Source organism: Etheostoma spectabile, chromosome 5 (genome assembly GCF_008692095.1).
Source record: "Etheostoma spectabile isolate EspeVRDwgs_2016 chromosome 5, UIUC_Espe_1.0, whole genome shotgun sequence".
NCBI lineage: Eukaryota > Metazoa > Chordata > Actinopteri > Perciformes > Percidae > Etheostoma > Etheostoma spectabile.
Window position 1 is genome coordinate 23444154 of NC_045737.1, and position 16210 is coordinate 23460363.

The 16210-nt window shown below is 40.0% G+C and overlaps 1 protein-coding gene and 1 long non-coding RNA gene across 8 annotated transcripts in view; one reads left to right on the forward strand and one right to left on the reverse strand.

The window, feature by feature from the left end:
* LOC116690399 (uncharacterized) overlaps nt 1-6923 on the forward strand; it is a 14718-nt gene extending 7795 nt beyond the window's left edge. The window contains exons 2-3 of the long non-coding RNA XR_004332248.1: nt 6658-6662; nt 6837-6923. This is a non-coding gene — a long non-coding RNA (uncharacterized LOC116690399). The remainder of the gene's footprint in view (nt 1-6657; nt 6663-6836) is intronic.
* ep400 (E1A binding protein p400) overlaps nt 1-16210 on the reverse strand; it is a 31902-nt gene that overhangs the window by 10362 nt on the left and 5330 nt on the right. For 3 of the 7 annotated variants that reach the window (XM_032517270.1, XM_032517267.1, XM_032517269.1), the window contains 28 exons: nt 15726-16120; nt 15335-15622; nt 14735-14920; nt 14481-14621; nt 14294-14372; nt 14089-14126; nt 13932-13989; nt 13728-13811; nt 13197-13310; nt 12895-13085; nt 12635-12812; nt 12356-12492; nt 12090-12259; nt 11618-11792; nt 11360-11496; nt 10762-10948; nt 10173-10342; nt 9842-10029; nt 8328-8630; nt 5495-5668; nt 3723-3875; nt 3455-3522; nt 3028-3317; nt 2711-2913; nt 2089-2258; nt 855-1051; nt 500-611; nt 86-379 (listed from right to left, as the gene is read on the reverse strand). In XM_032517270.1, the coding sequence (XP_032373161.1) occupies nt 86-379; nt 500-611; nt 855-1051; nt 2089-2258; nt 2711-2913; nt 3028-3317; nt 3455-3522; nt 3723-3875; nt 5495-5668; nt 8328-8630; nt 9842-10029; nt 10173-10342; nt 10762-10948; nt 11360-11496; nt 11618-11792; nt 12090-12259; nt 12356-12492; nt 12635-12812; nt 12895-13085; nt 13197-13310; nt 13728-13811; nt 13932-13989; nt 14089-14126; nt 14294-14372; nt 14481-14621; nt 14735-14920; nt 15335-15622; nt 15726-16120 (4880 nt within the window). The remainder of the gene's footprint in view (nt 1-85; nt 380-499; nt 612-854; nt 1052-2088; nt 2259-2710; nt 2914-3027; nt 3318-3454; nt 3523-3722; nt 3876-5494; nt 5669-8327; nt 8631-9841; nt 10030-10172; nt 10343-10761; nt 10949-11359; nt 11497-11617; nt 11793-12089; nt 12260-12355; nt 12493-12634; nt 12813-12894; nt 13086-13196; nt 13311-13727; nt 13812-13931; nt 13990-14088; nt 14127-14293; nt 14373-14480; nt 14622-14734; nt 14921-15334; nt 15623-15725; nt 16121-16210) is intronic. The other 4 variants (XM_032517274.1, XM_032517268.1, XM_032517273.1 and 1 more) reach the window with 3 other exon arrangements.

The following is a 16210-nucleotide window of genomic DNA, read 5'->3' on the forward strand; positions in this document are numbered from 1 at the left end:
ATATATATATATATATATATATGAAAAAAATACTTTTCCACTTCCCCTAATTTCCAAATTATATATGGAAAAAAGTAAAAGGTACCTGTTCCATGACTGCGTTCAGCTCCTCTTTCTGAGCAGGCTCTTCTTGAGCTTGGATCTCTGACTCCTGGTTGTCTTCTGTTGACTCCTTGCCTGCCAGCTCTTCCTCCCCCTGCTGTTCTCCTTCCTTTGCTGGCAGGACATCCAGGTTTATGCTGTGGAGAGCCTGGATGTAGGGTCTAGCAACTCTGGGAGAGATGGCCTCAGAAGCTGATGGCTCCTGGTGAAGAACCACAAACTCCTCCACCTTCTCCCCTGAGCCTGCCTCCACCTCAAACAGATCCTGTATTGTCCGCTGAAAACAATGTCAGTTATTATATAATTGAAGAATAGTAATGGGTCTTGGTTTGAATGAATGTAGAGTTGTGTTGAGTTTCTGAAGCTCCAGGACAAGCCCACAGTGAGTTAATCTTACTTGTGTAAGGAAAGCCAAGGTGTAGTCAGTACCCTGGGCAGCCACCTCTCTGATCAGGTCCTTGGTGCCATTCTTCAGCAGCTTCTCTTCAATGGAGTTTCCACTCTCCAACCTGGGCAACACACAAAACATAACCAGGAGTAGCACCAAAATCCTTAAATTTTAGAATTTTTAGATTTACTTATTTAATTTTAGACCACACATGGTGGTCTGGAGTGCAAAATATAAAACAAAACATTGGTACAAAGGTAAATAGCTATTAATTAATGTTTAAGAGGAAAAGGGCACGTCTACAGTCTTGTGTTACGGAACATAAAATAAAAAACAATGAAAACAGATTCCCTCATAATATCACCTGTATATGTGTATATCCTTGGAGCGTCCTATTTTGTCACACCATTCCTGGCAGCGGGCATCCACGCTTGGATTGAGATCCGTGTCATAAAAGATGATGGTGTCTGCATCAAACAAAGTCCCAACTGCAGAGCAGCAGCGGTTGGTCAAGATGCTGCAGAACACATTCCTGTTCCTGTTAAACTTCTTCATATTCTCCTGCAGGGACAAAACACCCAGAATGTTTACAAACTAGTAAAAAGGCTGAGAAACAAGTTATTGACAATACACTTTTAGAATCTCACTTATTTCATTAATGTTCTTTGCTTATCCAAGTGGTGTGAAGCAAACTTTATACCTTTAACCCCCTCCAATGTAACCTCGACTTTTCCTTGTACATTAACAGTACATTACCCCTATCCTTATTGTTATGCTACAGTTAAATTCCCCACAGGCTTATTTAAGTTTTATCTTTATCATACATTGTGATGTGACTGCAAGGATTACATAATGGAAAATAGATTCAAGACAAATCAGGACAGATGCATTTAGTATTGTTTTTGACAGTTTAGGCAGTAGAAACTATTTATTGTACACTTGGAAAAAGTATCCTGCAGCAAACAGAAAAGATGTAAACACATTAGCCCAGACTGTGATTTCCAATACGCAAGACAATGATTAACACTTTCTTGGATCATGGATGAAGGAGGAAATACACAGAACATATATACAGTTTTGTAAGGCTAAAACGATTTGAGTAACACGAATAATTTGATTACAAAAAATCCAAGATGCAAAATTCTTTGCCTCGAAGCTTTGTTTAATCAATGTAACTAACCTTGTACAACTCACTGTTTTTCTGCATAGATGATTACTACGAATCAAACAAACTTTGGACAAATTCTTGTAATATGCATGTGAATAACGTCATCAGACTCTCCCCCCCCCCTTGCATATCCAGTGTAAAGAGCCAGAGGCGTTAAGGGGACGGGGTTGAAAAAGATTTACATTTGGGCCACCAAAAATGTACTTCTGTCAAGAAAATAAGGAGCAGTGCTTAAAAATATTAGCATTTATCCCTGTTTTTGTATGCAATTTAGGCAATACAAATTTAGCTTTTTCTAAAAAGGAAACCTCTCTTTTGTATATTTACTATTGCAGTTTAGTATAAAGAAGAAGTATTTCTTATCCAATTAATCAATGTAATAATCGGTAGAATACTCAATTACTAAAATAAGTAACCTTCATGTCTTTACCTGTCGTTCGTCAGGAGTGAAGCTTTCATCGACCCGCACATAAGTGAGTTGCCTGTAATCTAGGAAGGCCTCCAGGATGTCTAGCATCTTCACCATCTGTGTAAAGATGAGGACACGGCGGCTGTCTGACCTAAGCTTCTGCAGCAGAATGGCAAGAGCTTCCAGTTTACCTTTGGAAAGGAAAATATCAAAGGTTATTCCAATTAGCAAGGTCAAATGTTTGGTGTTTCAGCAAGGGTTTAACTCAGCTGCGGAGAAGTTTATTTCAGTTGTATAGTTACCATAACCAAAAAGAGTAAAATGTGCGCAAATCAACAGGTGCATTTTTCTTAGTAATCTCAGCAGGTTTTACAATATTAACATTGGTCTTTTTAATTATATTTAAATACTGTACATTTACGGTGTACACAAGATGGATTTGTATAGCGTATTTTCTTGATTTGAAGAAATCTATTCTAAGCCAAACGTGGGATGAGACATTCACCCTGTGTAGGCAGAATGATGACAATAGTTTTTTCTTTCATGTGACACATATTAGTTAGTTAACTTGTATTTGTTCATACATTTTTGCAGTCTCAGCTTGCTGCAAAAAAAACATTATCAAAAAAGGTGCTGTGCTAACCTGAATCCATCTGCATTAGCTGCAGGTCAGAAAAACGTAGAAGATGCCTGGGCGCCAACTGGTGGATGTCAGCGCTGTGGGGGGCAGAGGCCTTCTGTAGCAGACGATGAAGAGACTTCTGCTCAAGGCTGTAGGGAACCGGGGGATTGGCTGCATACAGGTGAGGAGGTGGGGCTACAGCTGGAGGCATCACACATACCAGCCTAAAACATGACAATAATGAATCAGATTATTATTTGGATATTTATTTATGTATTTGGTTTCAAACAACATGTGCAATATAGACTAAAGGAGGTTTCAATACTGAGCTGAACTACCTCTTGATAAGACTGTTGGCAGCATCCAGGCGGTCCTCCACAGAAAGCAGAGTGGACTGCAGTGTGGAGGTGGTAGCCACGCAGGTTCTCTGGGCCCTGAGGCAGCTCTCTCTGCCCACCCACCTCCAGCCTCCAGCAGTCAGGGCAGAGTGACCAGGCTCTGTGCTCAAAGTGCAAGCCTGCAGCAAGTCTGAACCATACAACACTCTGCGGCCACAGCGGCGCTCGTTTGCTTCAAACAAGCGGCTCAAATGCTCCTTCAGCTGCTGAGTCTTTTCTTCTGAAGACACCTGAACATTACAGTGAGATATGGTACAAGGAACCACTATTATTTATTTTCACTCAAAATATAATACTTTGACTTCAGATTATTAAAAAAGCGAAACCGGACATTGAACATGGCTTGGCTTAAAAGTGATGCACTGACCTGAGAACCTGTATGAGATGCAGTAGTGAGCTTGGGGGCTGATGTGGCATTTGTAGTTACACCCAATGCTTAAAAAGAAATACACATCAATAGAAGAATCAATTCTATCAATTTAGAAAAGCTGTGCTATTGCGAATGAGACTGTATTAGCTTAGAACATTATTATAATATTGGTACTAGATGATATTACAAAATAAGTGATTAAGAAATAACAAGATAATAAGAGAGAGTTTATAATAATGTATTATCGTCACTGTGAGTGAGTTACCTTGTTGGGCTGTTGTCAGGGTAGGATGAGGTGTGCCAGGTGTAGCCGAGGCGTTGGTGGCAGGGACAGCTTGTGGCATTGTTTGCATTACCATGGATCCTTGGGGCCTGATGATCTGCTGCCCTGGAGCTGACACAATCTGCAGGATGTTGCCTAAATCCATGACACACATTAAGCAACAAATATAAGAGACACCTTAAAAAAAAACAACCCAACACTAGATAGTGTGGCAGTTAAGACCCACTTGGCCATTCAAATAAATGTGAAAAATAAAACAACTTTGACGCTATCAGAACTGAGGTTTGCATTAAACAACAAGTGCATCAAGGAAATTGCAAAACGATCAAAACTACTGGCGTATCAAGTCCAACTGAAATCAAAGTCATTGAGCTGTAGCCTACATGTCATTGGCAGACAGCGTGGTGTTAGTAGTATTAAAGAGTAATTACCACACCAAAAACTAAACAGACTGAAGTGACATTTGCAAGTAAATTCACATGCTGTTTAGTGTGTTACAGCTAAGCAGTTAATTAGACATCTAGTCTTTAAACTGATTTTAGCAGTGCAGTTTTCGAGAGTGAATGTTTGGTGGCTTATTTAACAAGCTAAGGTGCAGAACAAGATGTGCGTTCATGTGTGTAAGTTAGATAAAGAGACTTTAGGATCAAAGCTAATGTGGGTTGTTGTTGTCTTGTGTTGTGTAGTTGGCTGCTCTCTGGCTTAGTTTGACTACTCTACCCATGATAAAACCTTCCTAGACAAACGCCTAATGGTATTCAATGCAATGAGTGTACCATCATGAAACCCCAAAATAAAATGTTCTCCCTGAAGAACTACACAGCACAGGGGATTTACAGTGAGATAATTAAACTCTTTGTAGTTTGGCTTGTAGTATTTGAAGCTAATGTGCTTGCATCTGATTCTCGCTGTTCAGAGTTTGTACCTTCATTGTTGAAAGCACTAAATTAGAAGTCACTTTGGATAAAAGCTAAATGACATGTAATGTAAGATATGTATGCTGTAGCAGGCAATTTTATTTTATTCCAAATGGACTTTAGGACAAGATGTTTATCTTTAACTGTAATCAAGACATAACAGCTTTTTGGTATTTAGCTTTTACTGACAGCTGATAAGAAAAAGACAGGAATCACAGGGAGAGGAGGATGGCATAGACAAAAATCCTCTGCCAGAATCAAACCAGGGAAGTTGCAATTACAGTGGATTGAGAAAGTTTACACACCCATGCTAAAGTTAATTAAAAAGAGGAATAAAAAAATTTAATTCCAAAGGCCAAAGGATCTTTATCAGGATGCATAGTATCCTGGATCAATGAAATAACTGGCCTTTAAAAATAATAATGTGCCTGCCTCTATGGGAATTTAACACAGGGGTGTGTATACTTATGCCCCCTGCATTTTGAGGAAGAATATTTATTAATTTACAATACATTACTCATTCACAAAGAAAACTGGTATCCTTAAAAAAGTTGGATTTTCCTAATTCTTTTTTACTTCATGCATTAAGATCCATTTCCGAAAGCTGTTTTTTATTCCTGTTTTTAATCAACTTTAGCCTGGATGTGTAAACTTTCTCAAGCCACTGTATATGGTATGTGTCTCAAGTACTAGACCACCAGGACGCCTCCAATGTCTTGAGAACTTGCAGACAAGTAGAATAAGCATACATAGTTTGATATAAAGGTCTAAACGTCAAAAGGACACAAATGGAAGACTTATGTTGGGATAGAAGTGTGACAATCGGATGTACATTACCGAGTGTACCTTGGAGCTGCAGGGGCTGTCCGGTGGTGAGCTGGCGAAGCTGGCTGGGGGACAAAGTGAACTTGTTACCCTGAAACTGCAGAGTGACAGGAGTCTCTGGCTGGGAGATACGATTCTGACTGCCTGCAATGTTGGCCAGCTGGGCAATCTTCACCACATCTCCACCTTCAATGGAAAAGAAGAGTAGACAACAATAAATCAAAGACAGCATTATAAAGTCAGCTGAAATGTCGGACATTTTAAGAAACAATATACTCTGCATCAGTTAGTTAAAGGGTGAAAAGGAGACAAGACATGCAGAACCAGGGTGGATTAATTAGTGGAACGAGTACAGCCGTCCTCCACGACGGAACCATAGCAGCTCCTACTTTTACAAACCCTGAAGGGGAAAGAAAATGTCTGTAAGGGCAATCCTCAGGTGAGACAGAGAACTTGAAACATACACTTAAAGCACTGCACTTGATCCTTTTTCAAAGAAATATACTTAGGGATTGGTGTCAAACAATGATATCTTGTCAAGTAAAGTGTAAGAAAACCTCTGACTGGCAGTGTATTCATCAGTACCATGCCAATTTTAAGCAACAATTATTTTAAGCCATTAAAAAGTCAAAGATTAACTCAAAGATATTAGAGATAAACTGAAATGTTTATGTTTATGACATTTAAGAATATTTATTGAGCCCAGCAGATATCACAGAAAATGTATTTGACAAAATGTGTGCAAAAATTAGTAATATTGGTGGCAACAACTGACAGTGAAAACTGCACCCGGAAAAGTGTCCCAGGCTGTGGACAAATGGAATAGTTTATATTTATTTTGGACATACTTTGGGATATTTTTGGCATCTCTTAATAGATTGTTTCTGTAGATTATGTTGATTCACACACACAGGTTATAAACTGTATAAAGTATTTATAAGGCACGCATTGATAATTAGTGGGCACAGGATATAAGGCCATGATCACAATTCTTAGTCTTTTTTGACAAGAAAAAGTTGACTAGGGCACTTTCAAATAAAACAAACAAAAGGCAGCCCAGAGCGTCTTTTGTTGCTATAACAACAGCTACTGCTACAGTAGCGGTGCTAGATAAAACAAAGCTGGAGAGCGAGCTACCGAACAAACAGAGAGATGGAGTGGTACTCTGACATTAGCACAAGTCAATCTAGTTGCACCTTCTCCGTTGTTTCTTGGTGTTATAGAAACTACAAGTCTTGCTACTTCACCTTCCTTTGGTCAGCTGTCAAGAAAGCACTTGACATAGGCCTTTTTTTCTTTTCTTTTTTACTTCAAAAAGACGCTCTTAGCTGCGGAAAAAACGTTGGCGGTTCAGGACTTTTTTGAAAACACGGTTTACTCCATAGGATTAAAATCTAAAACAGGCGCTGGCAGCTTAAAAAAAAGACACCAAGTGTGAACATTGCCTCAGAGTGCATGAATCATTAAGTCAAGTTCTTAATCACTGATATATGCTCACAAATTATTACAAAATGCACCAACTGGCCAACAATGGAAAGTAAAAAGTGTTCAAGAATTGCATTAGGGCCGGTTTAAAAAAAAAGAAAGAAATTGAATGATCCAATACTAATTAAAAAAAATCCAAGATCAATCTCTGTCTGTATTATATGAAACAAGAAGACCTAATGAATACATTGGTACCAACTATGTCATGTTAGCTTGTCGGCAAGGGTCCAAAGGTAGTCAACATTTTGGCGAGGGAAAAAACTGGAATGACCATTGTGAAATATATCATTATATCTGAATGAGATGTCACTCAATAATGTAGTGTAGAGTCTGTAAAGTTGCACTTCATTGTGTTGACTGCTGTCGAGTGTTTATGTTAATTACAAAGTACATTAATGGAACTACATTAGGGTCAATTCTTAATGTGAACATAATACTTTTAATAATGCACCAGGTTAGAGGGAACCTTGTTCAAATGTAGAATATCTTTCATATCCAAGCAAAATTGGTTTTGCAACTGAAATATCCCTAATCAAAATGTTATTAAATCGAAAATTGGGACCTTGTAAATTGAAATCAAATTGATTCAGGAAATCAGTGACAATACCCACACCTTAATTTAAAGGGTTTTAGCAACCTTAGTTCACAAGAAAACACAAAGTTGGTACTTTTGAAACAAGAAAACCAATAAGATAATTTTCAAAAAACAGTTTTCCTTTTTATATATCTGAATAGTGTGCATTGTTCCTAAAAAGTTTTCTCTGTTCACATTTGAGGTGGAAAGGGTTGACAATTTGTGGGACCATTTCCACATGCTTTGCAGTGACGCTCAACATCAGAGTGCAATCATAACAGCAAAGAAATAAAACAAAACAACCAAAGCTTTGGGATTTCTTCCTGCAGCTGGGCTGATGCAAGAGACAAAAGAATATTAGTAAACTGGGAGGGAAAAAAATATTAAAAGGAGGGGGAGGACATAATAATTAAGTAAATTAGTTTAGTGATGTGTGGTATAACATAAGTGGGTCATTGTAGTGTACATGCAGGTTTCGAGACAGAAATTGGAGAATGCTGAGGCTGTGGAGATGCTGCTGATATGGCTACAGCTCCAATCTTATGGGGAGCTTTATTTTATTATCACAAGTTGTATCAACTATTGAAACATGGCATCTCTACCATGACCAAAATTGCTGCACCACCAGTGTTGCAAGTTTGAGTCTATATACAAAGCCATTTCTCTGGATTAGTGAAGACTGAACACATATCAGCAGTGCCCCAAGTAAAGGCCTCAGTGTAAGCAGCCCATACTGATGTGCCAGAGGTGGGGGGGAAACGCTAAGAGGAAGGGGAGGCCACTTACTAGGCAACCGTGCCTGGGCCTGAGATGTAAGAACCAGCCTCTGGGACAGTAAGCTGGGCTGGATAGCATGGCTGGGGGCTAGACCTGGCCTGGGGACCTGTGCTAATGCTGGCTGACTGATGGGAGCTATAGAGCCCACAACTGTGCCAGCTAAGGTCTGGCCCAAAGCCACAGAGGAAGCCCCCAACACATGCTGTCCAATGCCACTGTTCCCCGAGGAGGCTACAGGGGTGGCGGCAGTGTTGCTGCTGCTGCTGCTGACAGGAGGTGTAGTCTGGGCTCTCTGAGTAGCTGTTCCAACCGCTGTGAAGCACAAGGCAATGGGGTATGGAACTACATGTTAGGAGTAACCCAATATTTAGTCAAATCATCCATACGATCAAACAATTTCCTCTATTTAAATCACTATGCAGTAACGGGCCAAGAAAGCAAGCAGGATTAGAGCTGTTATTGATTATTAACGGACAGATTAGTCCCTGTTTACAATTTGATTGATCAAAAATCTATTAACTGACAATGGACAAAGTTGATGAGACAGTAATTGTGTATCTCTAGAGCATAAGTTCAATCTGTAGGTTTATTCAGTGGTAGCCTAAAATCATCTAAACTGCAGTAAGTTCCTTTTGCCTGCAGCTCTTCATCTGTAAGATTTACTATAATTGCTGCCAGTGTGGCCAATTTTTTTTCCAATTAAAGTAGTTAGGATTAGCTCCAAAACACTAAAAAAGTCACTAGATGACGTCATACGCTCATTTGCATTGCTCATTGGTGACGTCAATGCGTGTCATTTGCATAAGCTTAGTGGCCGTGTCGGATAACTGCCTGCTGCTCATGGCTAAAGGGATTAGGGAGAGAGACCCTGTGCCATTGGCAGAAGAGCCGTGGACTGTGATTTCACTGAGCAGCATGAATGAAAATGAATTACAATTAATATATCTCTTCTTTCCCCTAATGGTCTAAAGTCGCCAAATTTGTTGCTAGTGGCTTTTTTGAAATAAATTAGGGTCTAAAAAGTTGCTAAATCTGAACAGGTCGGCAACTGACAGTTTATACTGACAAGTATAAATCTAAAACAAATAAAACTTCTGGACATGCCAGTGAGGGTGTCCCAAACCTCTCCATAGAGTTGTAGAAGGAGAACCCGATCTTTAAAATTTGCAGAGCTGTGCATGAGTATGAACACACTGTGTATGTTTTAAAAATGTGCTGCAAACAATAGGAATAAAAAATGCCAGTATGGGCACAGCTTGGATTTTTTTAAGCATGAAAAAGTAAATCAAGTTATTTTAAATCCAACAGTGAAGTATAACACAATATCTAACACAAAGTAACTAGTGTAAGCTAACTAGTATGAGCACATTAAACACTAGTTAAGGCACCAGCAAAACAGCTATGGGTTGTTCAGTTTGTCTTTTACAGTTTTATGTTAGAAGACACAATCTGGAATTCTTTACCCAATGTAAAAACAAAAATGTCCTGTCCTTCACAGAGTACTACTCCTAAAATGGTCCTACCATGAGAAGTGGCTGTAGTAGTTGCAGTGGTGACAGGGGATTTTCCCCTGGCCTGGGCTGACTGGTGGGTGGTAGAAACGGAGGTGCTAGTAGCGGGAGAGCTTGTTAGAGAACGTTGGCCTGCTGTACTTGTGATGGCAGTCAGGCGACCTTCAGGCTTTGTGCCATACTGCACTGGCTGGAACAACCTAGTCAAAAAAAATAAATGATCATTGTTTTGATGCCAGAATATAAAAATTACAATATTAGATTTACATTTCAGAGCAATTTGAAAATGTCCACAGATCTCCCAATCAACCATGTCAAGTTACTTGGAGATTTTATTGCTGACCTCATAGGTTTTATTGGACATGGCTTGGGTCGTGGCGCTGGTTCTGGGGCATTGTGGATCTCCTCTATGAGCTGCTGAGTGATCTTTAGTTTAGGTACTGCCTCTTCAGTCTGATACCGAGTCAGTCTGTTCTCGTTATTGATCAGATCAAATATGGACATATTTGCGATCTAAGAGAATAATGAGATAAAAGATAAGAGCAGAAGCAGATCAATGGAGATAGATAGATAGATAGATAGATAGATAGATAGATAGATAGATAGATAGATAGATATGTTTTTTACAAATTCAACATATGCAAGTTTCAAAAACCAAGAAGAAGGACTAACGTAACATTAAAAAAGATAGACAGGCAGGTTCTTAAACAACAAACCAATGATTACATGTTTTATGCATTATTAGATAAATGAAATGAGATCAACTGTAATGACAAATGGCAATCACAAGTTGCCAGAGCCCAAAGTCATGTTTTAATACAGCTCACTTTGTCTGTCCAGTGATACCAATAAACCATGGTATATGTTTCACAATGTCACAGGGCTAGCAAACATCTTGGTGCACACCAGCAATGCAAAGAACAAGTGTATACCTTGCTTGAGGCATTCTGAAGAGCTCCCAGCACAAGTGATGGGACGTTGTATTGCAAAGAGGAGCAGACGTAGGAGCTGCTGGTCTCTCTGGGTGCCACCAGCTCAGGGTGGTTACACACTCGCTGCAACTGCATCAAGACCTGAAGTACGCTGACAAAATGACCTGTCTTCAACGCCTCCTGAGCTCTAGGGGAGCACACCAAGACAGAAGACATGATTATGTAAAAAATGAAAAAAATAAAAGCAACCAATATTAAATGTATCTTTCACCTTTTTCACAAATAAACAGTTTGTGTATTCACATTTTTTTGTAAGTGTGTATGTATATACTGTATGTATGTATGTATGTATGTATGTATGTATGTATGTATGTATGTGTACATATACATATATTTTAAATTTGTTCAAGAAAAAAACTGTGATTCATTTATAAATCCTCTGATTTACAGTACAATGTGTGGATTCTATTTTTAGCATGTCTTCAAGTAGTTGTAAAGCACTAATCATCCATAGTAAGGTCAAGTATTACTCTCTGCGCCAGGGAAAACCTTACACTGATATCACAATATAACTATCCTAGTGGAGAAAATATCTCACCCTGGTCGAGTGAGGATATCCTCATAAAGGCTCTTCTGTCTGGTGGAGAGACGGCACTTTAGGATATGCTCATACTTCTTGGGCAGCTGTTTCTCCACATCCCTTTTGGAGCGCCTCAGAATGAAAGGCTGGATCATCTACAGTTAGGAGTAAGAACATTTCATATGTAAGTTGCAAGGATTGAAGGTGAGACAAAATCCATAATTTTTCATGTGGCACAGTTTATTAGGCAGAGGAATTTGCAGGTGCTATACTCACCCTGTGCAAACGGATGACCAGTTTGTGGCAGTAGTCCTGGTTCTGGTCTGTGCCTGCCTTAACAGGGAAGTCAGAGTATGACCTGGTGATTCCTGGCAAAAGGAAGTGTATCATAGTCCACAACTCCTTTAGAGTATTTTGCAGAGGAGTGTTGATGAGGAGAATCCTCTGCTCACTGCAAGAGGCGCAAAAAATGTCTCATTTACTCAGTCAACTGAACCTTGTTAAAAACCATCTGGCAGAATATTAAAAACTATTTCACAAAGAAAGACAAAAATATCAGACATGGAAATACACACAAGGATATCTGTCACTCCCTAACAGCTCTTAGCTCTGTGATCATCAGGAAAACAAAAAAAGCTTGTTAACCCTGATTCACATTACAGATTAAAAATGAATAAACAAACCTGAAAGATTATAACCCTGATTTTTGAGAAACTGAAATTATAATCATGTTCATAACACTGCTCACCTTCTGAGAGCAAAGATTGTTTCCCAGTGTTTCTGAGTCATGTTTTTGATGAGCTGCACCTCATCTAGGACAAGGTGCCTCCACCTTCTCCTCAGAAAATGACTCTGGTCTTTCATCAGCAGCTTGTAGGATGTCACACATACATGGAAGCTGTTGGCGTCCCCCCACCACTGTAGATATCAGATACATTTTTATCACATTAACGTTCATTGAAAAGAAAAAGAAAAAAAGGCCTTTTATGTTGACAATATTTGTTGTTTGATTACCATTCTCTTAGATCTGCGGTCCCTTCTGTTGCCAAGGTACACAAGGATCTTAAGGCCAGGACACCAGCGCTTAAACTCCACCTCCCAATTTAGCAACTTGCACGTCCTTACTACTATAAGGTGGGGTCCCCAGATGCCTGTGGACAAAAAAAATGACAACATCTTTGTGAAATTCACTTAAAATAAACACTGAGTAGGGAATCAAGTAACAATAAAAAACAGACAAATAAAAACAATATTCACTCTTCGTGTGTAACATTGTGTATAACAGAGGCATACCCTCCTGGCCAGCTAATTGGGCCATGTAAGCCACAGTCTGCACAGTCTTGCCGAGGCCCGTCTCATCGGCAAGGATGCCATTGAGGTGTTTCTTGTGAAGGTTTACCAGCCAGTCCACACCAATTTGCTGATACTCTCGCAGCGACCCATGCAGTAGAAAAGGAGCTGTGTTGCGGGTCTAGTGAAATAAAAGACCAGTGAAAAAAATAATAAAATGCATATTTTTCTTTTGTGTGTTTGTGCATGATTTTTTGTCTTACTGAGGAAGTGGTCCTGAAGCTGCCCTTGGGAAGGATGAGCTCTGTTGCAGCAGCCACTTCCGCTATGTCTCTGGCAGGCTTTCTATCAGAGTCGGAGGAAGTGGCTTTATCAGCACCTCGGTACTGGTCCACACTAAGTAGGGAATCAATTAACACTGCCTCAGGTGGACTGCCTGCAGGACACTCCGTTTCTGGAAATTCAAGAATATCAACTGTTTCACCCATCACATCCTTCACAACCATTAGCTAAAATGGGTATAAGGATGAAAATGACAATTTAATCTTTAAATTACAAAAGGCACCTTCAGTCTCTTCCATGCCATCCTCATCACTATGAGGACTAGGCTGAGGCCACTCAAAGCTGTCCATGTAGGCACCAGCATACTGATTCCTCAAAGCATCAAGAGGCATCTCAGCTGAAAACCAAATACAAAAGCATCTGAGTAAGCATTACAAAAACAGAGACAAGTAATACTGGTACTTGTATGGTCAACTTAAGGGAAAAAAGTGTAATTTCTTTTAGTTTGTAATGTGAAAATGATACATTGCTCAAGAACATTTCCACAGTATAAATACCAAATTTGTGTTTAACTCACCATTATGGGCACCAGTAGTGTATAGCAAATTTGTTAACAAGCATGTGTGACATAATTATTACGTTACATTAGTAACACAATTTCAGTCCATACACAGCAATTTTCTGTTCAGATAAGGTTACTTTTTCCAAAACGTCTGTGTTGGTAAAACTACTTCCAGCAGTATAGCATCAGTATGCTGTGTAGCCCAGGTACCCCAACTCTTCACATAGACAAAGAAGTTAAATAAAGAAGTACCATCTTTGGCCAGGTCAACCAACTCTGCTTTGTGGTCTGCTTCCCCCTCCATGGCCTCCTGTTCCTCTATGGTGCTCTCTTCATCTGGGACAAAAATAAAGACAAATAATAAAAAGTTGCAAATAATCCTGCAGACTAAAGGCAACTGTTAAAACTCTTTAAACATCCATGTAATTATCTTTTCTTTGATAGTTTGACACATACCACGTTCAACAACCAAGGATGAACTTGATTTTCTTTTTTTAGTTGAAGTCGCATTTTCCTTTAAAAAGAAAACATACATATATATGAAGAATGTGTATAAATTAGATGCAATAGGTGCACTTGCATTGTTATTCATTATTGTCAGAGCAGCACCTACCTCTTTATCAGCTTTAACTCCTGCTGAATGACAAGGTACTGTAACACAAGTAATTTAAGTGCATTACAAAAAAATGTAGTTACAGGCAAGATAGGTCAGTACAGTTTAGCTTTGAACCGGAAACCAATGGGTGGGAAAGTAAAAGCTCATGATATAGAGCATATGTATTGTATTTTATTTATGGTAATTGCTCAGTAGGACCTACCTTTGGCTGACGCTTTTTGTAAGCCGAGTGCTTTTAGCCTCTTCTCATAAATTTCAAACTGGAGTTTGATTTCCACAACCTGACAGAAGAAAAACTGATTAAGACTGGAAAAAACACTCTTATAATTCATAAATTATGAGAATGTTTCACAATTAGGAAATATAAATATATAAATGAATAAACATACCTGCTCAATGTTTGACCAGAAGAATTCCACTTCTCGGGCAATTGTGCTGGCAATGTGACGAAGATGAATTTCTCTTTCTTTCTTTGACCTCTCTTCACTTTTCTTCTGCTCTTGATGGTAACGGGCACATGTGCGAACAAGCTGTAGTGGAGACACATTGAGAAAGTTTGGCTTTCAACAAGACAAAAGGTTCTGCGGTGACTCCTTCTTTTGTTGTGATGATGTGTCATTTCTCATTAAATGCCTGCCAATACCTTCTTAGCAGCAGCTTCTTTCCATCTCCTCTCTTGGGCAAAGTCAGCTGCCATCCACTGCATTTCCTCCAGGAGGTAGTCCCAGTGGGACTTTGGACGTGAAGCTTCCACAAGCTTGGGGAGCCTACTGGCTGACCACTGGCCCTCCTTCCTTAGCTCAGAGATGCGCTGATGCACTTGACTCTCCTGGGAAATAGAAAGTGTTACAACAAACAGAAGTTCAAATTATACATACTGTGAAAACAACTTCATCATCTCTTAAGCAGACAATAAAGCTACACCAAACACCACAACTACCAAAACAAAATCAAGAAAATATGTAGCGGTGACCACAATTCGATCATGGAGCAGACTGCCAATCTCTCAGTCAAATCGCATTGTGGCTCTTGACCTTTGCGGAAAAACTGTAGATTGTTGCGCATTTCTACCTCTTTTTCTCTCACCCCTTCACAGAGAAACATTATCTCAATTTAACTCAAAGGGGCTTTATTGGCATGGGAAACACACAGAAAAAAACATGAAAAAAACTACTAGCAATAAGTGCAGATAGAGGGAGGCCAGGCAGAAACTTATGGGAACCACTGTGCTAAAAGAACTCACCAGTTTGGCCTGCTCAACTTGCTTATCTTGAGAACACTCCTGTGAGGACTGCATGGTCGCACTTTGACCAAAGCCCCCAATTTTGACTGTGGATATGCCATTGGTGCCAGTCAGTTTGGATTGGGTGCTTGGGTTGATGTTGAGGCCAAGGGGGCGGAGCGGACTCGCAGTATGGGGGGTTGGAACAGAATTGGGAGCAGGAGATATGGAGGCCATGGATATTGAGTTGGTCATAATCCTCTGAACTGGCAGGTTTGAATCTGTACCAGGGCGAGCAAGTGCCACCGTCTATAATAAAAGGGAGAAAACAATTTCTTAATAGGACAATTTGCAGTCTCACTAACAAAAACATACTTGAAAATTTAATTTGTATGGTTTAAGGCAGACTGACCACTTGTCCTGACGGCATTATGGCCTGGGATTGTTGCGGCTGGGGCTGCAACTGGAGATGAAGGCCCGGCTGCAACTGCTGCTGCAGTTGGGCCTGGAGCTGTGTGTGTGGGTTTACTGTGGCCAGGACAGGCCCACCTGCCTGCACCTTCACCTGTGCCTGGAGCTGACCAACAGACTGAACTGTGTTCTCCACCAACTGAGCCTGCTGAGAGTGTGTCATGGACAGGCCTGCCATAGGAAGGGCACCTTGGGGTAACCTGCCTGGCAGCTGGGGAGGAGGGGTGTGCAAGCTGGCTGCATTCTGCACTGGAGGTCCTTTGGATGGGTCATACTGTTGCTGGTTCTGCTTCTGTCCTGCAATCTGGACCGCTTGAGGAGTAGGCGGCATCCCGCCTGTACACATGGTAACCAAATTAGGACAAAGGTGGTATAAAAAGCACACAAAGAAAGATGGTAAAAATCAAGCTGACAATCTTGGCATCT